This window comes from Hyperolius riggenbachi, chromosome 1 (genome assembly GCF_040937935.1).
Source record: "Hyperolius riggenbachi isolate aHypRig1 chromosome 1, aHypRig1.pri, whole genome shotgun sequence".
NCBI lineage: Eukaryota > Metazoa > Chordata > Amphibia > Anura > Hyperoliidae > Hyperolius > Hyperolius riggenbachi.
In genome coordinates, this window is record NC_090646.1 from 253,144,732 (window position 1) to 253,170,965 (window position 26,234).

Genomic DNA, 26,234 nt, shown 5'->3' on the forward strand with positions numbered 1-26,234 from the left:
ACATTTATAGCACAGAAAAGGAATAGGGAGGCGCCCAAGGTGAACATAAAAAAGTTAAAAACAGTATAAAATTAAATGCAAATGTGGGCCTTACTTTTCAGTAAAAAAGCTAGATGTAAAGTTCAGACTTTTATTCAAAATTACACATAGACTACTCACTTCACAGCTCATTGCCACTTCTTCAGGTCAATAAAAAGAGTCTTGAAGGATAAAACATGACGGTAAGTACTCATCATACCTCTACACATACAGTCTCAACACACTACAATGTGTTCTCTAAGATGTATCCATACACACCTGCATAAATAATCCATATATGTAGTGAGCTTCATGTTTTATCATTTAAGGCACTTTTTATTGACCTGAAGAAGCTGCTGTGAAATGCGTAGTCTGTGCAATTTTAACATAACTTTACGCCCAGCTTCTTATTGAAAGGCCCACACTTGCCTTTCATTTCATACTGCATACTTTAACAATTGTATGTTCACCTTGGGTGCCTCCCTAGTCTTTATTCTTGCTTATTAGTTTCACCCCATGCCATGGGGTGCCCACGTCAACCCAGTAACATACTGCACCAAATCGGGCTCACTGTTGTTGCCTGTGTTTTCTTCTTTTGTTTACTATTAGTTTTATTTGTAGTACAGCATCACTTCAGCAGAATACATTAATATACTGTAATTCAAACCCACACAACATAATTCATTTCTTATATGCTTGGAGGAAGCTGAAGGCTATAAGGCAGGCAGGTATATGCAGTAGCAGCACGGCTCATCTAATCCACCGGCTCCAGCGGTGATCAGAGACATCTGCTCTCCCTCACTGCTCCCCTAGTGACGGCTTCTGCTGATGATGCCATTAGCAGAACTCAGCACAAGGGGAGCCGGGAGGGAGGGAGGAGTGGTCTCTGATCGCCACTGGAGCCGATGGATTGGATGAGATGTGCTCCCACTGCATATACTTATACATGGGGAGGTGCGGGGCAGAGGAGCAAATAGAGGGGGCAGAGGACGACAAACTGGGACAGAGGAGGACACACAGGGGGGGAAATTAGGACACATGGGGGGGGGGGGGGGCAGAGGAGGACACACACGGACAGACAGAAGGAGACACAGGAGGACACATGGGGACACAGGAGGACACATGAGGTACAAGGGGACACAATAATTGGGGAAGAACATCTACAAGATGCACCAGGTTTATATATATATATCCCCCCCCCCCCCCCGGGGTTTTGCCCTCTAAACCCAGGTGCGTCTTATAGTCTGGAGTGTCTTATATGATGAATAATATGGTACTTCCCCATGCAGTAAATTGTAGATTCTTCTGGCCAGTAATAGGTAGATTCATGCAATGTTTGTAGATTATTATATACTAAGACCTAAAATGTGTATGTCATTGTTTTCAGATGTTCCCTCCATTTGCAAACCCAATGAACCCATTCTGGCCCCAGGTGTGTTGAAAAATGCTTATTGATTATTTATTGTTGATTTAAAGAAATCAAAGAAAATGTGTTATGCTCCACTGACCTTCTTATTGCCTTGATCTGATGCCTGCATACAATAATATAGTGCAGATTTATATTTACCTATGTAGACATCACATCATTTAAGGTCTACAGTATAATGAAGTACGGATAAAAAAAAAAGTAATTTAAAGATGAGAACTGGCAATTTTACCACTGATGTGAGAAAATTATTAGGCCATATTCATAGTGGCTATTGTGTTCCCTGAGACAGCAGGAACGCAATGCAAAGAGACTGTGTCACTGCATGTTATCTGTGTGTTGCATCAGGTACAGTGAAACATAAAGTCAATAAAAAGTATGCTTCACTTTTACTGTTGCATGCAGTGTGTTACCATAACGCAACCAGTTATACCCCAATGCACCCACTGAACTATGAACATTACTTAGGTGGTGCTTTGCCACGCAATAAGCTGCATTAAAAACAACCATTACACCACGCTGCAGCCCACCACTGTGAATGTTGCCTTAACATTACCATCAAGGCGGGGAAAACTGAAAAGTTGATTCTTCTTTCTTAAATTGTGATAATTTTTTATAATGTAATGAACTTAAGATATTGGTGAAGCGTGATTTATGTTGTAAACAAATGACTCTTTAACCACTTGAAGACCGCAGTGTTAAACCCCCCTAAAGACCAGGCCAATTTTTACATAATTGACCACTTCAGCTTTAAGGCATAGCTGCAGGGTCGCACAACTCAGCACACAAGTGATTCCCTCCCCCCTTTTCTCCCCACCAACAGAGCTTCCTGTTGGTGGGGTCTGATCCCCCCACAGTGTTTATTTTTTTTAAGTAAATATTTACATGACATTTTTATTAATAAATTTAGCTTTCTTAGTTTTTTTGTTTTTTTTCAAAAACCCCTCCCACCCCCCAGCTGGCCAATCCTGGCGATCGGCTCTCATAGGCTTCTGCCTATGAGAGCCGATCGCTCTCAAGTGCCCCAGAGGGACAGCCGTGTGACACGGCTGTCCCCAGTACAGCGCTGCTGCTGATTGCAGCACTGTACTAATAAAAAGATGGCAGTTTCGCCGTCTAACAGTCTCCCGAGCGGCAAGACTGAAGGCAGGGCGGAGCTCCGCCCCCCAAGCAGGAGATGCGCACGCAGCCTGCGCGTGATGCCCTGCAAACTGCAGCCCCAGGACTTGATGCCAATTGGCATTAGGCGGTCCTTGGGCTGCCGCCGCGGCCACGCCCATTGGCGTGGAGCAGTCGTCCAGTAGTTAACCTCTTCCGGACGGCCGTAGTTGAATTACATGCCCACTTATTCCTGCCAGGGTGTAGATTTCAACTTCTGCGTTCGAACACTACTGCCGCTCCCATCGTTCTCGATAATCCAACAACACTGCAGCCCACTTGCTCTGCTGTCTCAGTGACAGCAGAGCTTCTGCATCTCGGTGAGGAGCCAATGATCATTGGCTGCTGACTCAGTGATTAGGAGCGCTGACGGGTGAAAATTGCTCTGTTTTTTGAAAGGGAAAATCCCGCCCAGGTGAAGTGGTTAAAGAGTAGAGACACTTTTTCCCCGTTTTCTGCCACTTTTGCAGCATTTCAATGGATTTAAATGGATTTTCGTTTAGCCTCTCCCTGTCCATATTGCCCTTTTGTTTCATATTTCAATGTATTTCAGTTGAGCTTATTTCCAGATACAAGTCCCTCCAGTACTGCAGGTCGCAATGGTAGTCAAATGGGTATTTCTGAGGCTATAGCTTCTCCTTGCCACCAGCTTAGAATGTTTCCAATATTTATTTTTGTCTCTTTCACCAGCCAGTTCCTTTATTTGATAAATATGGTGAAAAAAACCTTCTTCAAAACATTTTGAAGACTTGATTTTATTCTTTCCTTCATAAATAGGCACCTTTGATTTTATTGTGACCTTCCCCAGCCACTACTATATACTGGCTGTCCTCAATAGCTTGTAGACCATTATGGTGTATTCTCCAGGAAATAGAAGTGTAATTGTAAAAGGATCAAATTTAATCTGAATATTTGTGTAAGTTTGTGAATGAAACCTTCTAAAACCTGGGCATATATACAGTCTTCCCAGTTTTGGCCAGTATGTTTGACTTTTGTCCAATGTTTTTGGTTGGACTAGAAGTTTAACTGGATAAAAGTACTAAGTGTTATTGGTGAAAAGGAATCCTGTATTGTATTGTACATGCAACTGTGGTGGGGCAGCATTAAATGTAATAATACCAACATTTTACTATTTCCAATAGTAGAATATTGGTAATTATTATTAACATTCATGACAGCAGCTAGTGCTACTAAGGTACTTGTCCAAAAGTACAAAAATCCACTAAAGGATCCCTTTAAAAAGAAAAAAAGTGAATGCAATTAAAATGTGTAGGTTTTCCAAAACAAACTTGACTCTTTCTGGATATTGGTCTTTTCACAGGGCAATTATTTTGGGTTTCTTGGATTTGGTGGTAGACCTCCATATAACTCTGAGGAAGCAAATGAAGATGAAGAAGGTCCTAAAGAAAAAGATCCACCAAAACCTGAACCTCCAATTACAGAATCTACCAATACTTCAACTGTAGACACAAATTCAACAACAGTAGATCATGGTTTAGCAAACAGTACAGTACAGAATGAAAGTCTGGTGGGAGATATTCCACAAAGTCCCAACATAAGATTCCCTGGACACAACACGGTTCCAAAAGATGAATTCATGATACCTTCAATTAATGGAAGACAAGTCCGAATATTACGTGGTCCACCACAACCATCTCACCACAATCATTTTCTGGAAAAACAGCGCTATTATACAGGTAACAGAGTGTTAACAGCCCGTGGAGGCAATCCAAGTAACATCCAACCCTCCGATCACTTAATAAATAAACCATCTTTCATACCTCAACATCCAAGGGTGATTTCTGGAGGATCATCTCCAACTCATGGAAATAGAATTTCTGGTAGAGTAGCTTTCCAACCAGTAAACGTAGGTAGAGCTGTTACTCCTGATCCTAAACTGAACATTCCTAGAATTCAACAAGCTCAAAAATATAATAGTTACAATGCAGGGGTCCGAGGCGATTTCCCAAAACTTGTGGATCCTTCTCATGGAACAGAACATTTAGTTCGTCCAGTAAACAGAAATAATGTCCCTGATCATAACATTATTGTTGTCCAACCACAGTATAAGGAACATTTTTCCCAGTATTCAAGATATCCAGTTGCTGATGAAAGACTAGAGCAAAACATTCCCAGAGGAATATTTTTAAGTGAACATCAACCAATACGCAGTGACACAGGTCAAAGCAACAATATTTATCACATAAAAAGTACATCCATGAATCACAACACTGATACAGTTGTGGGAAATGAAGGTCCCTATCTACCAAGTGGAACTCAGGATTCAGGTAACACGTGGCGCAATAGACAAATTTCGATTGGAAGGGAAGGGCTAGGAGAACCTGCAGAGGTTATTTATCTAATAAGCACTTTCCCTTCAGATGCAGAGGCAGCAAATACTTATAATAGCCAGAAGCAAAATCTGTGGGAAAATCAGCCAGAACAAAAAGAAAATACACAATATATAACTGTTCCAAAAGAAAATAACATTTTTATAGAAGAAGAACTTTATGGTACAGCAAGCACTACTTCTCAGCCTGAAAACCATCCTTGGCAAGGGAATGAATTTACTACAACCCCGATGATTGAAAATATGCAGCCTCAGCCATACAGACGCCTTGGGCCTTCACCAAACCCTCAATTCCAAATTCCGTCAGCAGACTACAGTAGGAAGGACTTGTACGCCAATGACTATGATAGGCATCCAAACAATCAAAGACATGTCTTGCTAGTTTCTAAACCTGAGCTTCCAAAAACCCAAGAGCAAGTACAGTTGTCTGTAAAAGGGCCTTCATATCGGTTCAGAGAAACAAACTTAGGCTCCCAGAAACCGTTCAGTACTTTGGATCATGCTGGTCCTTATACAGACTATGACACTAATCCTCAAACATTTTTAAAAAATATGCAGCACACTGGAAGCAGACCATTTGACCCAGTGGAAACTATTCAGAATATAAATGGGGAAGACATGCACCTGAAACAAAATAACCCCATTCATGTGCAACTAGTAACAATTCCTGAGGTACCTTCCTGGGGTTATAACCCACAAAAAGAGACATCAGGACACAAGCAGCTTTTCAGATATGACAGTTATCCTTCTGGTATGAGAGTCCATCTGCCCTATCAGAGAGAAATAATAAGGGACTATGAAAACCAGAGATACTATATGTGTTCTTTGCCCTTTCTAGAAGATCCAGGAAGAGAACTTACTAACTCTTTGCTATACCTTTGTTGCAAACTTGCGCATGTGGATCAAGGAAGTCCTTCAAGAACAGTAGACAATATTCCTGAATTTAGACTTAGCTTAAAGGAGTATAATGAACTAGTGCCAAACCAGGACAGAGCACACAGACAACACACACGAAATGTAGGAGATGCCCCAAAAACTGATTTCAACCAACCTTGTCGCTCTATGATAGCAAATTGTAATGCTACAAATACTCGTGAAAATCCACTGAATTTTAGAAGTGAATCAAGGGGGATGCCACATCCAGCAGAAACATGTGATGATCAAAATATAGAGTATCCAAATGAAAGCTTCAATGCATTTCCTGCAGGACCATGTGGGACTCGTGGTGATAATTATCTCCCGTCTCAGCAGGAAGTACTGAGCTCGCAGAAAAAAACATTTGTTGGCAAAGAAAAGGCAGAAATACCACCACCGAAAAATGTCCACCACAATGAGCAACTTCCTAGGGACAATGATGTGAGAACAAACAAAGGAACAGGAAAATTACTACAAATACTGACATGTCCCCGTGATACTCAAATGCATGTGGCTGATACACCAGCAAGTTTAGATAATAGAAATATACCAGATGCCTTCACTCTAAAGCATAACGTTCCCAACGAAGAACCAGGAGTCGGAATGCATGATGGATCATCAGTACCTCACATGGCAGGCAGTGATCCAGGGCGCAATACACCAGACTGTTTAATTCTCAACAAATAATTTACCATACTTTATTTAATAATGTAAGCAAAGGTTGATGTGGACTACCATGGCAACCAATCAGAGATTGCAGATTAACGTGGATATATGAATAATGCATACATACATGAAATGGCAATAATGAGATCTGTCTACTGAATGGTCACCTGTAAGATTTGTGTGCAAAAGCTGTGGTCTTATATTACCTGTATTCCCACTGCACAGACCCTTAGAACTGGGAAAACAGCAACAATAAGCCTAGAAAATCCAATTTACCTGTTTGACAGTGATATAGTGTCTATACAGATCAGGGAATCCTAAATACCTCTTCTGAAATCACCAAAACAGGCTGGATCAGGCCATTAAACTGTCATGTGTAGTGAAGCAAAAATAATACAAATCAAATATCTCTTATCAGGGATTACCACACACACAGGAGTTATTTCATAAAGACAGCTGCAAAGAAGAGAACTGGAGTAAGAGTTGAGCACTTGCTTAACCACTTAAGTACCAGGGGATTTTTCCCTGCGCTGTGCTCGGTGGGCTCTTCAGCCCCCAGCACAGATCGTGTTTGCTGCAGGGCGATCAGACTCCCCCCCCCCTTTTTTTCCCCACTAGGGGGATGTCCTGCTGGAGGGGGTCTGATCGCCGCCGGCTACTTGTGCCTTGCGGGGAGGGCTCCTCAAAGCCCCCCTCCGCAGCGCTATTCTGCCCTCCCTCTCCTTCTCTCTACGGGCGATCCATCCTGTACCGCCTCTGATAGGCTTCAGCCTATCAGATTCCGGCAATCCCCGGCCAATCAGAGGCCGGGGATCGCCGATCTCCTTTACGGCGCTGCTGCGCCGTACGCGCCGTATGATGTAAACACCGGGGATTTCTTCCCCGCGTGTTTACAATTAGCCTGCGAGCCGCAATCAGAGGCTCGCAGGCTGTTCATGGAAACACCCTCGAACGAGCGTCCATTTCCATGGAAACACCACTGCGATCGGCGTTAGGTGGTCGTTAAGTGGTTAAGCAAATAGTCAGGATTCAGGCTACGTTCATAGTAGGGTGATGTGGTGTGTTGTGTCAGACATATAATCCCATTGCTAACGTGATGCAATTATATTGTAATGGTATGTTTAATTCGACACGTTAGCAGTACGGTGCTTTGGAATCTGTTGCATTAATGCGATGTATTCAGTGTTGTACCACATATCATTTGCATTAACAGTTTATTTTATTTATTTATTTATTGTATTTATAAAGCGCCAACATATTACGCAGCGCTGGACAATAAATAGGGATACATACAATATTTAGGGGTGACATACAGCAAAATGACAATACCTGAATACAAGAAAGACCAGATCATGCAGCACAGTATGAGTACAAGGTAATGCTTAGTCACTGGAGGGGAGCATGGAGATTAGGCAAGTTAGGTTCACTCAGATGCATAGCATGGGGGGTTCACAGTAATGGAGGTGCATGATCAGGTAGGACACAAAAGGAGGAGGACCCTGCCCAAAGGCTTACAATCTAGAGGGAGAGGTAAGGACACAAAAGGTAGGGGACCAGAGTTCAGATGTGGGTTTAGAGCGGGGGTCCCCAACCACCGGGCCGCGGCCCACTGCCGGTCCGTTGGCAGTTTCCAGCTGGGCTGCGGCGGGTCTGTCATCTCCCAACTCCTGCCCCCCCCCCCCCCCCCCGCGCCGCCACTCCTGTTACCTTATGAGCGGTGGAAACCGCTTCCCCGCCTCCTTCCCTCCTACAGCAGGGCGTCTTTGCTGATGTTATCGGAGATGCTGGATGAAGGAGAGCGGCGCCTGATGACAGACTGGGCACTTTACTAGCTATAGCTGGGCACTATACTAGCCATGCTGGGGCACTATACTAGCCATGCTGGGGCACTATACTAGCCATGCTGGGCACTATACTAGCCATGCTGGGCACTATACTAGCCATGCTGGGCACTATACTAGCTATGCTGAGGCACTACCTACCCATACTGGACAATATATTAGCTATACTGGTCACTATACTAGCTATACTGGGGCAACTAAACTCCCTATACTGGGGCAACTATGCTAGCTATGCCGTCGCACCCCAGCCCCCCCCCCCCCCCGTAACCCGCTGCGCACGACACTGTCCACTAGGTCGCACGCGCAATTGAAACCCCCCCCGGGCCCCGGAGAAAAATTTGGTCAGAAAGTGGTCCCCGGGCCGGAAAAGGTTGGGGACCCCTGGTTTAGAGCACTTGTGAGGGGTAGTAGGCCAGAGTGAAGCATACTTTGCATTACTGTATGCTTCACTGTATGTGTCACACCACTGTGTGCTTCATTGTATGTGTTACACCATTGTATGTTTCTTTATATGTGTCACACCACTGTATGCATCACTGTATGCATCACTGACATCACACTGTGGGAGGGGTTTCACCGCAATATCAGCCATACAGAGCCCCCTGATTATCTGTTTGAGAAAAGAAAAAGATTTCTCATGGGAAAGGGGGTATCAGCTATTGATTGAGATGGAGAAGTGGTACAAATAAAGTATTTTTTGCCTTGAAGTCCAGAAGTTCACTAGAGTTTCCACGACTAAAATATTATGAAAAATACTCCTCGGGGCTGATCAGTTATTTCTTTTCCTTGTGTTACCAAATGCTTGATGTATTATACATGGATAAACTGCTTCCAGTAATACATGGGAGACTGATTATGATTAGCCTAACCCTTTGGATGCTTGGGATAAGATATATAAGGGGTTGATGAAGGTTTTTAGATATTTTATTAGATAGAGAAACCTTGAATAAAATCCTCTCTTGGCCATACCTGGTCCTGGCAAACTTTATAATCTGTTCCCTACTCAGTCTTCTAAATGATTTGTCATTTCCAAGATCTGGGCTGTTTCTGCCATACGGTAGGATTGGCAGGTTATCAGCCACCACTAGAATGGAAAAAATCTAACATAGCGCAATGGTGTATGTTATGTCCCTAGTTATAGCCTCATATTCTATTTCAGAGTATTCTGAAATGAAGTGTTAACGTGAAGTGTGCTTACTAAAACCGAAAATGAGGACCTGATCGTTCATGCAGTACCTGCATTACTGATTTTAGCTCTGTTTTACAAAAATGATGTATTATTAGTATGTACTCCAATACTCAGTGTTTGATGAAGTGCTGATAACATCTGCACATAGATAATAAAGGGTAAAGAGAGGATCAATTTAAAAGCTGGGATGGGATGAGGGGGTACTTACTGTATAAAGCAGTGGGAACAACAGGAATCAGCACACACTGAAATCTATGCTGTACACATTAGGGTTGACATATTAGAATTTTGAAATAAAAATGGTTTATTTTTAAAATTGCAAGTAAATTGCATTATTGATAAGGGCACTATTTAGGACTCTGTATACACAATTAACTATATGTACACTACAGCTGAGTACACACATGCAAGAATTGTGGCCTGGCTGGGATCATGAAAAAATCCCTTGGGTGACAATTTGGAGATCGATGCTATACAGACACATTGCTAGCATTCAGGCTAACGATGTGTTCTATTGCTATGGAAAGAGTGAAGAGACGACGATCGGCACATGGCAGAGATAATTTTTGGTTGGGCATCAGGGTCCATTAAGGATCCAGCACGAGGGATCCTTAATGAGCCCCACCTCCCGAGCAGGATCGATCGGAAGCCACTGTACACACAGAACAATTGCCAGATGAATCGGTCATTATTGGTCACTTAGGTTGACGGTTATCACATGTGTGTACATGCCTTAACACTTTCAAATCTTGTGCATCACTTTTCTTCCTATCATTGAACTCATCACCATCTCCCTATTGGTAACGTACCAGTTTTGGTTGGACTGACTTTCAGTACTATTATATAACCATTACTGACACAAATGAGAGTCCTGCATTTCAGTACATACGGAGTTATTGCATGACAGCAAATCAAAGTCTCATGAGTCATGACTTCTTGTAAAAATAAAAAATAAAATTTTCTATGTTTACCCGTTCCACATTTCTCCTGAAGAACAATAACACAACTATCCAACAATCCCTTTGAAAAGGTTATGCATCACCTTTCGTTGGTTTTATTAGACAAGCCTAAGCTTCCAGGCAGGAAATAAAGGCTGTGATGAGTTTGTCATAGTTTCGGCTAAGTCTTCAGTAAACCAGATAGAATTGAAGAACATCCAACTTCCTGATGCTCTGTAATTGGAATTGACTAAATGTGAACAAGATCCACTTATTAGTCACGCTGCAGAAAAATGAGTGTACAGTTGAGGCAACTGTCTATCTAAGCTCTAGATTTCCACAGTAGCTTTTGTGGCATTCACAGAAACCCTTATGTATTCTGAGGAAAAAAAAACGTATAAAACAAAGATCAAGTGATTGATTCTGCATTTGTGGCACACAAAAAAAAAAAAAAAAAAAAAAAAAAAAAAAAAGAATTACAGCCTTTTTTCCACTATTTTTTTTAAATGTAAATAATGCCATTCCTCTTTTTTTTCAACACTTTTCAGTTTTCCTTCATTCTTCACCAAATTTGTGAATGTTGCCATATATACAAAAAGGCAAACCAACCTGTTTGCCAAAAATGGTAAATATACATTCAGACCATTTTTTCACCACTGTGATAGTGATGATGAACATTTATGTACAGAGTGGAGAGCACAGTGAATATTACTCCCAAAGGGTTTTTTTTTTTTGCCACTTTCTCAGCTCAAGCCAGTGGGGCTTCTGTTCAACACTTTTCTCTGATTAGGAACATGCATTGACATGAGACAGAAATAAACACCGCTGAGTATTATAAACAAGTAACATAAAACATAATCATAATTATGCACCAGATAAAAGATAATATCTACAGGGACCAGTGTGATTTTGTTATTACTGTTTGTCTTCGCATTGGGGAGTATTCCTCTCACTTGCAGTGATAGAAAATTGTGCAATTCACCTGGATGTGGGTCTAGATCAGGGTTTCTCACCTCAGTAGTCCTCAAGTATTCCCCAACAGTGCATGTTTTGCAGAAAACCACATTCACAGGTGTGGTTATTAGGGTCTCAGCAGAGCTATTGGGGGTACTTGAGGACTGAGTTGAGAGACCCTGCTCTAGACAAAAAGAACTTAGCAGTGGGTCCTAACCTTTCTTGCCATTTTAAGCCCCCCATAAAAATCTCTGGTTGGCACTAGGCTGTAAGAGTGGGTGTATAATTCACCCAGTCAGGGCTGGTTCTAGACTTTTTGCTGCCTCAGGCAAACTTGTTATGATGTGAACCCCCTCCCGATTTGGAATGGTCGCACAACACCCAACAATTTACTCTGCTTCGGTTAATGTTCTCACATGACATGCTGCAGTTCAACACAATAACACACTGGCTGGCTGTAAGTCTGTGCTAAATAAACTGCTTACTCTCAGCCACTCCATTCCTCCTCAGTCAGGACAGCAGTGCCACCACCTCCCCTTCTGCTGTGCAAGTCAAATGAGACACTGCTGCTCTCCTGCCTCCCCCCTCCTCACTCACTGTTAGAATCCCCACACAGCACAACAAGCCGCTTTCCCCAATGATGAACTTTTCACCTCGCTCTCCTGCTGTAAGTGTAAACACAGTACAAAATGCTGCCCCTGTAATCTCTGCACCTGATGCAAATGTTTCACCTTGCTTCATCAGAGAACTGACCTTGCACCCAGTACTTGTCATTCATTAACTGTTAAAAAAATGCTCTTTATTTTATAATTATATTTTATTCAAGGTGGTTTTGAGTTGATACTATTATTCACTAATAAATGCACAACATCCAAAAATATTTGTGCTTATTTCTATGTTAAAGAGGAACTTCAGCCTAAACAAACATACTGTCAGTTACATTAGTTATGTTAATTAAAATATATAGGTAATATAATCTCTTACCCACCCTGTTTTAAAAGAGCAGGCTAATGTTTAATTTCATGAGGGCAGCCATCTTTTCGGTTGAAAGGAGGGGACAGGGAGCATGAGACACAGTTCCAACTGTCCTGTGTGCTGATCACCCCTCCCAATTGCTAGGCAACATGAATAACAACATAGGAAATCCCATCATGCTTTTCACAGCATCAGGGAAAAAAAGCCAGGGCAGTTTGCTTTGATGGGTGGAGCTTAGCTAAAAATGCAGCTAAAAATGATGCTTTGGTAAGAAAAACAAAGTTCTGATGCTGTGAAACTGTTAAAGGGGAACTTCAGCCTAAACAAACATACTGTTATTAAGTTACATTAGTTATGTTAATTAGAATAGATAGGTAATAGAATCTCTTACCCACCCTGTTTTAAAAGAACAGGCAAATGTTTGTGATTCATGGGGGCTGCCATCTTTGTCATGGGGGCAGCCATCTTTTTGGTTGAAAGGAGGTGACAGGGAGCATGAGACACAGTTCCAACTGTCCTGTGTCCTGATAACCCCTTCCAGCTGCACACACTAGGCTTCAAATGTCAAATTCAAAATGTAAAAAAAAAAATTGCACCAAAACAGTAGAACGAGAACAACATCATCAGAAATCCCATCATGCTTCGCACAGCAGAAGGGGAAAACTGCCCGGGCAGTTTTCTTCTGTGCAGCTAAAAATGAGGCTTGTATAAGAGAAACAAAGTTCTGATGCTGTGAAACTGTTAAAGAAACAAGAGGCCTTTTCAGTGCTGCTGAGTCGATTTTTAGTCTGGAGGTTCACTTTAAGGAAACATCTAGCCTTTTCAGTTCTGCTTAGTAGATTTTTAGTCCGGAGGTTCACTTTAACCTCCCTGGCGGTATGAATGGTGCGGCTGCGGGAGGGTTTTTCTCACTTTTTTTTTTTTTTAGCATGTAGCTAGCCTAGCGCTAGCTACATGCTTCCCCCCTCCCCGCGGCGTCCGCCCGTCCCCTCTGATCGCCGCCGGCGCCGCTTGCCCATAAGGAAATCCCATTCTGAACAGGATTTCCTTGAGGGCTTCCCCCGTCGCCTTGGCGACGAACGGAGTGATGTCATCGACGTCACAGGGAATCCCGATCCACCCCATAGCGCAGCCTGCCGCCGATTGGCCCGGCTGCGCAAGGGGTATGCGGGGGGGGGGGGGGCATGTATCGCGGCGGGTGGCGGCGCATCGGCGGCGGCGATTGCAAAAAATACGCAGCTAGCAAAGTGCTAGCTGCTTGTTTGAAAAAAAAAATGATGCAAATCGGCCCAGCAGGGCCTGAGCGGCACCCTCCGGCGGCTTACCCCGTGTCCAGCACACGGTTACCGCTAAGGAGGTTAAGTTTTGGTTTCAGTAATGTAATTATCTTTAGAGAACAATGGATTTAATAATTAAGATTTATTACAGGCTAATGTTCAGCCCTTAAGCTGGCCATACACTAGGCCGATTACCCGCCGATTGACAGCAGATTCGATCACTGGGATCGAATCTGCTGTCAAATCGTTCACGCAACACGCTAATTTTCGATCTATTTTGGCCCGAAATAGATCGGTCCCGTCGATCGCGCCGTGCGGAAAATTACCGTCGATCGCCGCGGGTAAGAAGTGCATCGCTAGCGGCGTACGACCGACGCAGGTATACATTACCTGAAGCTGGCTCCCGGCATCTTCTCCGCATCACCTCCCGGCTCCCATCTTCTCCGCATCACCTTCCGCATCCAGCATAACTTCCTGTGTCACTACAGTGACAGCGGAAGTACAAATAGAGGGCGCTCTATTTGAACTTCCGCTGTCACTGGAGTGACAGAAAGTTATGCCGGATGCCGGAATGCGGAAACTGATGCGGAGAAGATGCCAGCTGGGAGCCGATGCGGAGAAGATGCCCGGGACCAGGCTTCAGGTAATGTATGCCGGGGGGGAGGCGACAGCGGCAGCTCAGCAGATGGTGAATCAGTTTCAGGCTGAAATCGATTCACAATCTGTTTGCAGTAAAGGCAGCCATACGATCCCTCTCTGATCAGATTCGATCAGAGAGGGATCTATCTGTTGGTCGAATCTGATGGCAAATCGACCAGTATATGGCTACCTTTAAGGTGCGTACACTCGCACTACTACAGCCTTATCAGTCTGCAGACAGACTGTGCACACGCACTACTGTCGGGAGAACGACCGCCCAGCGGGAGGGTCTGATGGACCAGTCGTTCTCTGTAGTAGTGCGTGTGTACGCACCTTTAGAACCTTTATATTTTCTTTATCTTCAGCTAAACAACTCTGTTTTGTCAGGTACAAGTGTGCTGCAAAGTGGCCACTGATACAGCTCAGTGTAGTTTGCCTTTTTAGAAGAGAAGGTATTGATAATAATTCAGCTTTTAGTGAGCGACTGTGGTCTCCCACAATGCATCACTACTGAATATGCAAATTATCTCTTTGAACCCCTGAAGCCAGGCTTACATCCAGAACCGCTGGTCTATATCAAGCCTATAGCTTCTAAAATGTACAGAGCCACATCAACCCAACATGCACCTGATTTGGACTGTTGGTCCTCCTTAGTGCATGGCAGGGATTGATACAGCTGAGATCTTATTTGCTTCACTGGTAATTGCCATCTTCCTGTTTTAAATTAGATGGTTATATTTAAAGTAAGGGCACATGGCAAAAACAATGACTGTGATGTACACATACGTGCTGATTCGTCATGCTAACAGTCTACAGAACCAGGCTAACTAGCGTATGCAAATTTGACAAGGTTAGCCTATAAATACAGTTACGCATGTATTCAAAATAAATATAACAACATATACCGAAAATATGTCAAGGTGGGTTCACAGGAAAGCCAACCTTCCATAGATTCTATCTATACCATTTGTTGTTATTATTCTTCATTCATAGCACCAATATTTTTCACAGTGATTTACATGTACATATTTTATGACATTACAGTTAAACTGGGCTTCTGTCAAAAAACAAGCAATCCTCGCAGTTCAACACAAGACAAATATTAGGATTAATACCACATTCTATTTCAATCACAGTCACCCAGCCGCTCCCTGATGCTAATACAGTCTATTTCAACTCTGGAGTGTCCATGCTCCAGACTATTACTCAGTTAATGCAGGTGTACAAAATAACAAACAAGACCCTCCTGCTTAGTCCATCTGATTACTCATGGAAGAAGAGGAAATACGCGGGCTGCCTGTACTGAACACTAAGTATTCCAGACTCATAAACGAGTACTCTTTGGCCCATATGCAACGGTTTCTCCTAGGAAAGCATTTTTCATCTTTTTTAATACTACTTTTCAGCACTTTGCAATTGAAAAGTACTTAAAAAAAGTAGGTGAAAAAGTACTAACAAAATTATTTTGAGTATTTTCTTGCTTGCTGGTGGTTTAAAAGACAGGAGAAAAAGTTAATTGCTTCAGTGTTTATGGTTTGTTTTGAAACGGGTTGCAAACTGAAGAACAAAAATAACTTAAATAACATTGAAAATAAAAACATTTGGGCAGCATCAATGCCTAGATCTAGGAGTGTATAGACATGTCATTCATGTCACATTCAATCTAAATAGAAAGGTGTTATCCCTTAGTCTAAGGCACTAGAGTAATGATTTGTAGACAATAATTTTAACCATTAAACGACCGCCCACTGCACATGGGCGGCCGGAAAGTGGATCCCGCAAGGACCGCCGCATGTACGAGAGGTGGCGGTCCTTGTACGGGCATGGGCGGAGCGATCGCGTAATTCGTGACGCGATCCTCCCCCGGGGACTGGCTCCGCCCCCCTCGCGCTGTAACCTGCCGGCCGTTCGGAAGCGCCGGCGGGTTACTAGCACCCGGATCGCCGCATACAAAGTGTATAATGCACTTTGTAATGTATACAAAGTGTATTATACAGGCTGCCTCCTGCCCTGGTGGTCCCAGTGTCCGAGGGACCACCAGGGCAGGCTGCAGCCACCCTAGTCTGCACCCAAGCACACTGATTCCCCCCCCTGCCCCCTGTTCGCCCACAGCACCCCTCAGACCCCCCTGCCAACCCCCCAGACCACTGTTTGCACCCAATCACCCCCCTAATCACCCATCAATCACTCCCTGTCACTATCTGTCAACGCTATTTTTTTATGCCCTAAACTGCCCCCTGCTCCCTCCTGATCACCCCCACCCCTCAGATTCTCCCCAGACCCCCCCCTCCCCCCTGTGTACTGTATGCATCTATCCCCCTGATCACCTGTCAATCACCCGTCAATCACCCATCAATCACCCCCTGTCACTGACACCCATTAATCGGCCCCTAACCTGCCCCTTGCGGGCAATCTGATCACCCACCCACACCAATAGATCGCCCGCAGATCCGACGTCAGATCACCTCCCAAGTGCAGTGTTTACATCTGTTCTCTACCCTAAACACCCACTAATTACCCATCAATCACCCCCTGTCACTGCGACCTATCAGATTAGGCCCCTATCTGCCCCTAGGGCACTCAATCACCCGCCCACACCCTCAAAACGCCCTCAGACCCCAGCCCTCATCACCTCGCCAGTGCATAGCTTGCATCTATTCCCCCCTCTAATCACACCTTGAGACACCCATCAATCACCTCCTGTCACCCCCTAGCACACCTAACCATCAGATCAGGCCCTAATTTGCCCCGTGTGGGCTCCTGATAACTTGGCCAAAACCCTCAGATCCCCCTCAGACCCCCTTCCGATCACCTCCCCAGTGCATTGATTGCATCTATTTTCCCCTCTAACCACCCCCCGAGGCACCCATCAATCACCTCCTGTCACCCCCCTAGCACTCCGCGGTATAGGAACCCCACAAGTGACCCCATTTTAGAAAAAAGACACCCCGAGGTATTCTGTTAGGTGTATGACGAGTTCATAGAAGATTTTATTTTTTGTCATACATACACCTAACGGAATACCTTGGGGTGTCTTCTTTCTAAAATGGGGTCACTTGTGGGGTTCCTATATTGCTCTGGCATTTTAGAGGCCCTAAACCGTGAGGAGTAGTCTAGAAAACAAATGCCTCAAAATGACCTGTGAATAGGACGTTGGGCCCCTAGCGCACCTAGGCTGCAAAAAAAGTGTCACACATGTGGTACCGCCGTACTCAGGAGAAGTAGTATAATGTGTTTTGGGGTGTATTTTTACACATACCCATGCTGGATGGGAGAAATCTCTTTGTAAATGGACAATTGTGTGTAAAAAAAAATCAAACAATTGTTATTTACAGAGATATTTCTCCCACCCAGCATGGGTATGTGTAAAAATACACCCCAAAACACATTATACTACTTCTCCTGAGTACGGTGGTATCACATGTGTGGCACTTTTTTACACCGTAAGGGGCCCAAAGTCTAATGAGTACCTTTAGGATTTCACAGGTGATTTTGCGACATTTGGTTTCAAGACTACTCCTCACGGTTTAGGGCCCCTAAAATTTTATTTTTTGTCACAAGTTAGCGAAAAATTACACTTTGTGAAAAAAAACAATTAAAATCAATTTCCGCTAACCTGTGACAAAAAATAAAATCTTCTATGAACTCACCATACTCCTAACGGAATACCTTGGGGTGTCTTCTTTCTAAAATTGGGTCATTAGTGGGGTTCCTATACTGCCCTGGCATTTTAGGGGCCCTAAACCATGAGTAGTCTTGAAACAAAAATGACCTGTGAAATCCTAAAGGTACTCATTGGACTTTGGGCCCCTTAGCGCAGTTAGGGTGCAAAAAAGTGCCACACATGTGGTATCGCCGTACTCAGGAGTAGTATAATGTGTTTTGGGGTGTATTTTTACACATACCCATGCTGAGTGGGAGAAATATATCTGTAAATGGATAATTGTGTGTAAAAAAAATCAAACAATTGTCATTTACAGAGATATTTCTCCCACCCAGCATGGGTATGTGTAAAAAATACACCCCAAAACACATTATACTACTTCTCCTGAGTATGGCGGTACCACATGTGTGGCACTTTTTTGCAGCCTAACTGCGCTAAGGAACCCAAAGTCAAAATGAGCACCTTTAGGCTTTACAGGGGTGCTTACAAATTAGCACCCCCCAAAATGCCAGGACAGTAAACACACCCCACAAATGACCCCATTTTGGAAAGTAGACACTTCAAGGTATTCAGAGAGAGGCGTGGTGAGTCCGTGGCAGATTTCATTTTTTTGTCACAAGTTAGCAGAAATGGAAACTTTTTTTTTTTCTTGTCACAAACTGTCATTTTCCGCTAACTTGTGACAAAAAATAATATCTTCTATGAACTCACTATGCCTCTCAGTGAATACTTTGGGATGTCTTCTTTCCAAAATGGGGTCATTTGGGAGGTATTTATACTATCCTGGATTTCTAGCCCCTCATGAAACATGACAGGTGGTCAGAAAAGTCATAGATGCTACAAAATGGGAAAATTCACTTTTTGCACCATAGTTTGTAAACGCTATAACTTTTACCCAAACCAATAAATATAGGCTGAATGGGTTTTTTTTTTAATCAAAAACATGTTTGTCCACATTTTTCGTGCTGCATGTATACAGAAATTTTACTTTATTTGAAAAATGTCAGCACAGAAAGTTAAAAAAAATCATTTTTTTTTTTACCAAATTCATGTCTTTTTTGATGAATGTAATAAAAAGTAAAAATCGCAGCAGCAATCAAATAGCACCAAAAGAAAGCTTTATTAGTGACAAGAAAAGGAGCCAAAAGTCATTTAGGTGGTAGGTTGCATGAGCGAGCAATAAACCGTGAAAGCTGCAGTGGTCTGAATGGAAAAAAAGGGTCTGGTCCTTAAGGGGGGTAAAGCCCACGGTCCTCAAGTGGTTAAGGGGAAAAGAAAAAGAATTGTATCACCAATATCCTTAAAAATGTATAGTGCTCTGTTCTTCACAAATATAAAATGAAGTATCAAAATTAGCAACAGCCTTAAAAACCGAGGGTAAGTAGTCAACCAAAGCACAAGCACCACCACAGCACTAGTTTCACCATTAAAAATTCACAACCATGGCACAGGTCTTCCATTGCGCCCAAAGCACAAGAAAATGGTTATAACATACTTTCCAGATGGTACTATACTCCATCCTGACCACATGCTATCTTTTCAAACTCATCTCCTGTTGGAGATGCCATGAAGACAGTGCCTCCCTCCTGCACATATTTTGGGAATGTAAGAGGTTGCAGCCTTTTTGGAAGGAAGTTAGATTCTGAATTAAGAAGATAGTTGAGATAGCCTTGCCTAATGATCCTTCAGTTTTTCTAATATAGAACACAAAGCTATCTACTAAGAGGTATGATAGGTCCCGCCAAAAACATCCTATCAAAGCTGCATGCTGATTAGTTGCCAGGCACTGGAAGTCAGCTATCCCCCCTCCAGGAGTGGTGGAAGGAAGTGAATGAAATTCAGGGGGAGGAGTAATTGACACAACTGATCCGTAATCAATTCTAAAGGTATCCAGATACTTGGTCTTTGTGCATCGAATGTAAGGAATCTACCTTATATCACACCCTCCTGCATTGAATGGGGATTAGAGACCTCTATTACTTTTTGGTGTTATCATTTTGCTCATATTGTGAGCCCCTCTGAGGGACATTTAACTTACAAGATAATATACTCTTTATAGCGCTGCATCAGAAGTCGGCACTATATTAATGCTCAATAATACAAGTCAAGACTGGAGCCCTCTTCTGAGACCCAATTCTTTAAGGGCAACATTCATTGTTTCCCCTTTGTCTGGTAGGTTATTTACAGAAGAGATTAACTAGGGCATTTTTCTTTGTTTGTATAGTTGTGAAATGTTAGCATACTGGTTTAAATTTATGCTGTAAAATAGACCCTGTAAACTAGGGTGGATTTAAGCCCTCTATTTTGAAATTGAAGGGATACATATTTTATTGTTTAAAGCGGATCCGAGATGAAAAACTAACTATAACAAGTAAGTGTCTGTATATCTTATCTAAAGTTTAGATAGTTTACACAGCAAATCTAGCTGCAAACAGCTTTAATAGAATATGATTATTTCTTCCTGTGATACAATGACAGCAGCCATGTTGTTTGTAAACATTACACAAAGGCAGGCTTATCTGCATCTTCAGCAAAAAAAACCTAATCACCCCTCCTCCTCCCCTCTGCCTCTGAAATCTCTGGCTAGTAATACCTCCTCCTCCTCCTGCCCAGACTGAGCTCCCACGAGCCCTTGCTACTGTCAGAAAGTGCCTTGGCTCTCTGAAAATCTGTGGGCGTGGCTTGTTTAGTTTATAGGGAATTAGAGTATTAAAACAAAAACAAAACAGTATTTGGCTTGAGGAATGCCCTATAAACAATAGGAAAGGAACACAATTATGCAATGAGTAAAAGTTCATCTTCGGATCCACTTTAAATTGTCTTAAAAAATCAAAAATCAGGATTATTTAAAAAAAAAAATCACTACTATGACAACACATGGGTGCTTTTGCTTTGGTTAACTACTTGCCCTCAGTTTTTAAATCGGATGTGTACTGTCCGATTTGTACAATAAAAAACATACCAATCGAGTCACTGTGATCTCCTGGATCCCTCTTTGACGTTTCCGCCGCAATCCTGGCTTTAAATCGCCTGTGTTAGGCAGTGTGTACAAACAAAAAACATGGCCGCTAACCAGGAAGTGGTGTGTGTGTGTGTGTGTGTGTGTGTGTGTGTGTGTGTGTGTGTGTGTGTGTGTGTGTATATATATATATATATTTATATGTGTGTATATATGTGTGTATGTGTATATATAAAGAGTATCCATAGAATATTTATTTTACAAAGAATAGTCTCGTTAAGAAATTGGTATGACATTTATCAATGTTAAACAAGTAATATTCTAATTTAAAATCACACCAGAAATTTTTTCACACTATGGTAAATGCACTCTTCTGGTGTACTTAAGAGTACAGACTGCCCACAAACTCTTCTAGCAAGACTAATCAGCTGCACATAGCAGGAAACATTGCAACCTTTCTTATACATCTGGTGTTATATTGTAATCAGGTGACTGCAGCAAACTGGCACATTAATCTTATATTTCCTGTTAGCAAATGGCTGTGTTTGCCAAATCATGTAAATGTAAATTGTCACTACACCGTATAGATCTGAATTAAAGAATACATTTTCCTATACTGAAAAACATTTTTTTCTTTATGGCAATTGAATGTGGTATTTATTAATACAAGTATAATGCATCAAAAGTATACATGCATTCATGTACATACAGTATGTATCTGCTCTAAATGTGCTCTAACTGGTTACATAAGATTTTTTTTTTTTCAAATTAAAAAAAAAAAAAATGAAGAAGCTTTTGTTTTGCAATCTATCAGTCTACGGAACTAAGTAAAGTAAATAATCTATTCATCATCATTAAATCTACTCAGTAGTCAAAATGTAGCAATTCCTAAGACAATAATCTTGTTTGTGGCTTGAGTCCTATCGAAACAATATATATAAGGCTCCACAGTGCACATAATCACCATGCACATAAGAATACTGAGTTACCTGACTCGTCAAGGTAAGAATGCATCTAACTACTAGTACTAAACCTACATTATTTGTACCAAGTATATTTTATTGTAAACATTATATATCACTTGTTTTAGCTAGTAATATAAATAAATACAGGTAGAATACAGGTAGAGTTTACTTGTGAACAATTAAATAAGTCTGAAGCAGTACAGTACCCAGGTCTCTTCTCTTCTCTAACTTAAAGAGAAATCGTAACCAAGAATTGAACTTCATTCCAATCAGTAGCTGATACCCCCTTCTCCATGAGAAATCTATTCCTTTTCTCAAACAGGCCATCAGGGGGCTCCGTATTGCTGATTTTGTGGTTAAACCCCTCCCACAGTGTGATGTCAGCGCCTCACAGCATTGAGGTCCTGACATTACAGTGTGGGAGCCTTGTTGCATTGTGGGGAATAACAGCTCCAGTTTCCAACTGACAAAAATGCAAGTAGCATCTTCTTCCAGTGACATAACCTGTCCATAGTAAAAATGTCACCATGTAATAAATGTCAGAATGTAAATCAGGGAGAGGAAAGATTTTACAATGAGCAAACACTGACTAAATCATTTATACATAATTATTTGTAAAAATGAAGCACTTTTTTTATTGCATTAATTTCACTGGCATTCCTCTTTAAAGGAATACTATCAATACCCAAGTGTTCTAAAATGACAATGTACAAATAATGTATAAGTAGTTGTGTAAACATTTTCCTACTTTTCATGTTAAATATCAGAGGCAAAAGCTGTAATTTATTGAGGGTAGGATTTAGCTATATTGGGACAAATCAATTGCAGAAGGGGTGTCTGCTTCAATGCACAGCCAGAGTTGCATATCAGGCTACAGAAAGCAAATATCAAACATATCAAACTCTGAAAGCAAAAACAGTATGAAAAGCTGTGACAATTAGTTACATTTCCTCTGCTCTCTTCAGACATGTCAGTCAGAAACACAGGACACAGAAGCTGCAGCTGTTGGGAGCCTTGCCTCTGTCACACACAGAGTTACACATAGAGTTAACTGATCAAGTGTGAGGGGAATTTCCCCTCTCCTCATGGCTCAGTCAGCCGTCAGTTTTGGCGTCAATAAAGTTTGAAAGTACTTTAATAACAGTAAACAATGAAGTTGCTACTAAAATGTATACACCAGTACTTAGCAGCACTTTCCAAACAATTCCTGTGTCAATTGAAAAAAATATGTGAATCGATAGTATTCCTTTAAAGGACAACTGTGGGACGTGGGAAGAATATGGAGAGGTGTCCATATTTATTTCCTTTTAAACAATACCAGTTTCCTGGTAGCTCTACTGATCTATTTGGCTGCAGTAGTGTCTTGTCAGATCTGACAATAATGTCAGAAACACCTGATCTGCTGCATGCTTGTTCAGGGTCTATGGCTAAAAGTATTAGAGGTAGATGATCGGCAGGATAGCCAGGCAATTGGTATTGCTTAACAGGAAATAAATATGGCAGCCTCCATATCCCTCTCACTTCAGTTGCCCCAAACTCAGAATTTATGTTTGCTTTGATAAAGAAAGACAAGTGTACTTACACAGTGTTGTGAATTGCATTTTACATTCTTGTTATCAGGATCTGAAAATGAAGCAGCTGTTAATGTTGGCCGTTCTCTTCATGGCAGTTTCCTGTCGGCCAGTAAGTATAGTTTAAAGTGAACCTCCGGACTAAAAATCTACTCAGCAGAACTGAAAAGGCTTGGTGTTTCTTTAACAGTTTCACAGCATCAGAACTTTGTTTCTCTTACCAAAGCATCATTTTTAGCTGCATTTTTAGCGAAGCTCCACCCATCAAAGAAAAAAAGCCCGGGCTTTTTTTCCCTGATGCTGTGCAGAGCACGATGGGATTTCCTATGTTGTTATTCACGTTGCCTAGCAACTGGGAGAGGTGCTCAGGACACAGGACAGTTGGAACTGTGTCTCATGCTCCCTGTCACCTCCTTTCAACCAAAAAGATGGCTGCCATCATGAAATCAAACATTTGCCTGTTCTTTTAAAACAGGGTGGGTAAGAGATTATATTACCTATTTATTTTAATTAACATAACTAAAGTAACTTAATGACAGTATGTTTGTTTACGCTGGAGTTCCTCTTTAACATTTATATGATTATCCACTGAAATCCAGAACTTGGATTTTAGTGTTCTAAATCTTTCACCAAAAAGGAATTGTTACATTGGTGTTTCCTAGTACCATGACCTGCTGAGTGACAACTTCCATTTGCTGCTATGGATTGCCATTTCATGTCATGCACTAGGAATATTAATTAAATCTCCTTTCAGGGCATAGCTGTGCAGGACAGTTGTTCTTTTCAAAGATAGACACAAGTCACATCTTGGACCTTGATTGATGAAGTATACACCAGACCGCCCCCTCCGGTCCTCCAACAACATTTGCCTAACGGCCCCACGCATTTCCCACACCCATGCGAACCTGCAGGATTTCTCAAGAGCCACCCCCACCCTTTGGAACTCCCACCACCTATCAGACATGCCCCCTCTTTTAACACATTCAAGTAAGCCCTCAAAACCCACCTCTTCAAGATGGCCTACCCACCCCCTACCACACAGTAACTCTCTATTGAATACTTACTCTACAGCCCTACCTAGTGTGTCCACCTCCCCTCCTCTTAGATTGTAAGCCTCTGGCAGGGTCCTCCCGTCCCTAGTGTATTCTACATGATGGTGTGCTCCTTTCCTATGACAGTCTGTACTTGTATTACTGGGCCTACCTAACCAGACCAAAATTATATGTTCTTGTATTCTGTACCCTGTTTGCCTTGTATAACTTTCTCCTATGTTGTATAACCTTGTTACATTACACCTGTCATCCTTTGTTTCATTGTACGTATTTATTGTCCAGCTCTACTTAAATTTATGATGGCACTTTAAAAAATACAATAAATAATAACAATTACTTATGGGTCCATTTCACTACAATTATTCACTGTGTATCACATTGGTTGATCGATAAATAACTGATTAAAGCGATAAAGACTCATCTCACATGGTTTTCCTTGTTTCCTAATATAGCCTAAAAGACATCATCATGGTCATGGACCCCCACCTATGCGGAGACCTGGTTCTTTTCCTGGACTTCGGCCTCCACTAATATTTCCACCTCACTTTGGACATCCTCCACATAACCATCCACATAGACCTTATCCTCCAAATAAGGTATATTTACTTTGGTAATATTTCAGTATCCATCTTTAGTTAATAGCAACGGTTATGTGCAAATGCTATTATAATTAAATCCAAAGATGAAACAATGCTGTACTGTACTCACACAAGGAGGGCATCATACACTACAGAATACAAAGGAGATCATTTGACACCAGCAAAAAAAGGAAAATCACAAACCTTGTAAACAACTCCAGAATGCATTCAATTCCAGATAAAAAGGCTACATTTTGAGCTTCTTTCATATGCGATAATAAAAATAATCCTAACATTTGTATAGCGCATTTCTTCTGTTGGACTCAAAGAGCTCAAGAGCTGCAGACACTAAGGGTGCGCTCAAGAGGCCGCCTTGCAGTGTTAGGGAGTCTTGCCCAAGGAATACTTACTGAATAGTTACTGACCCTAGCCAGAATGGGAATCCTGGTCTCTCATGTCAAATGCAGAGCCCTTAACCAGTACACGATCCAGCCACTCTGTAATGCTGTACGTCCTCCAGAATACAAACAGCTGCATGGGCGTTTCCATCAATAAAGTTTTTAATGTTATAAGGTGGATAGAGTGGACGGGAGCAGCATGCAATCCACACTGTTGCACTGAACAGTGCAAAGTTAGCGGCGCCACCGATGCGTTCAACATAAGATCAGATCTCACCAAACATCGAGTGTGGCAAATTAGATCACTATCAGGTAGATATCGATCATTTACCCGATCTAACAATACATGCCCAGGGCCGGATTTGTACTTTTTACCGCCCTAGGCCTGCTGTCACCAGCTGCGCGCCCCCCCTACACACACACACAAATCAGTACACAAATGCAAAACAAAATATCTCCCCCCCCACCCCACATCAATCCATAATCTAGCACTGTGTCACTCTCTGGTCAAATAGGTTGCTTTATTGTGTGAGCATGTCCAGTTAAGGTGGCCACTAATGATCCAATATTTTTCAACCAATCTTACCAAATCTATGTAGTAGAAGAGTAAAGAGTGAATATATTGAATATTTACTATAGGCAGTCTCTTATATTACATATAAATGGTAAGAGTGGATGAAAAAGATTGTATTGTTAGTGGC

General features: G+C 42.1%; 2 protein-coding genes across 4 annotated transcripts in view; both read left to right on the forward strand.

Annotated features, from left to right (window-relative positions):
• LOC137504403 (soluble scavenger receptor cysteine-rich domain-containing protein SSC5D-like) overlaps positions 1-26,234 on the forward strand; it is a 46,261-nt gene that overhangs the window by 13,360 nt on the left and 6,667 nt on the right. For 2 of the 3 annotated variants that reach the window (XM_068232792.1, XM_068232784.1), the window contains exons 6-8: positions 1,406-1,450; positions 23,555-23,617; positions 25,010-25,153. In XM_068232792.1, coding sequence (XP_068088893.1) covers positions 1,406-1,450; positions 23,555-23,617; positions 25,010-25,153 — 252 coding nt within the window. The remainder of the gene's footprint in view (positions 1-1,405; positions 1,451-23,554; positions 23,618-25,009; positions 25,154-26,234) is intronic. The other variant, XM_068232802.1, reaches the window with a different exon arrangement.
• LOC137561619 (enamelin-like) lies at positions 3,202-6,554 on the forward strand. Its single transcript, XM_068272934.1, has 2 exons — positions 3,202-3,216; positions 3,924-6,554. Exons 1-2 carry the CDS (start codon positions 3,202-3,204, stop codon positions 6,552-6,554), a joined length of 2,646 nt encoding a protein of 881 aa, XP_068129035.1.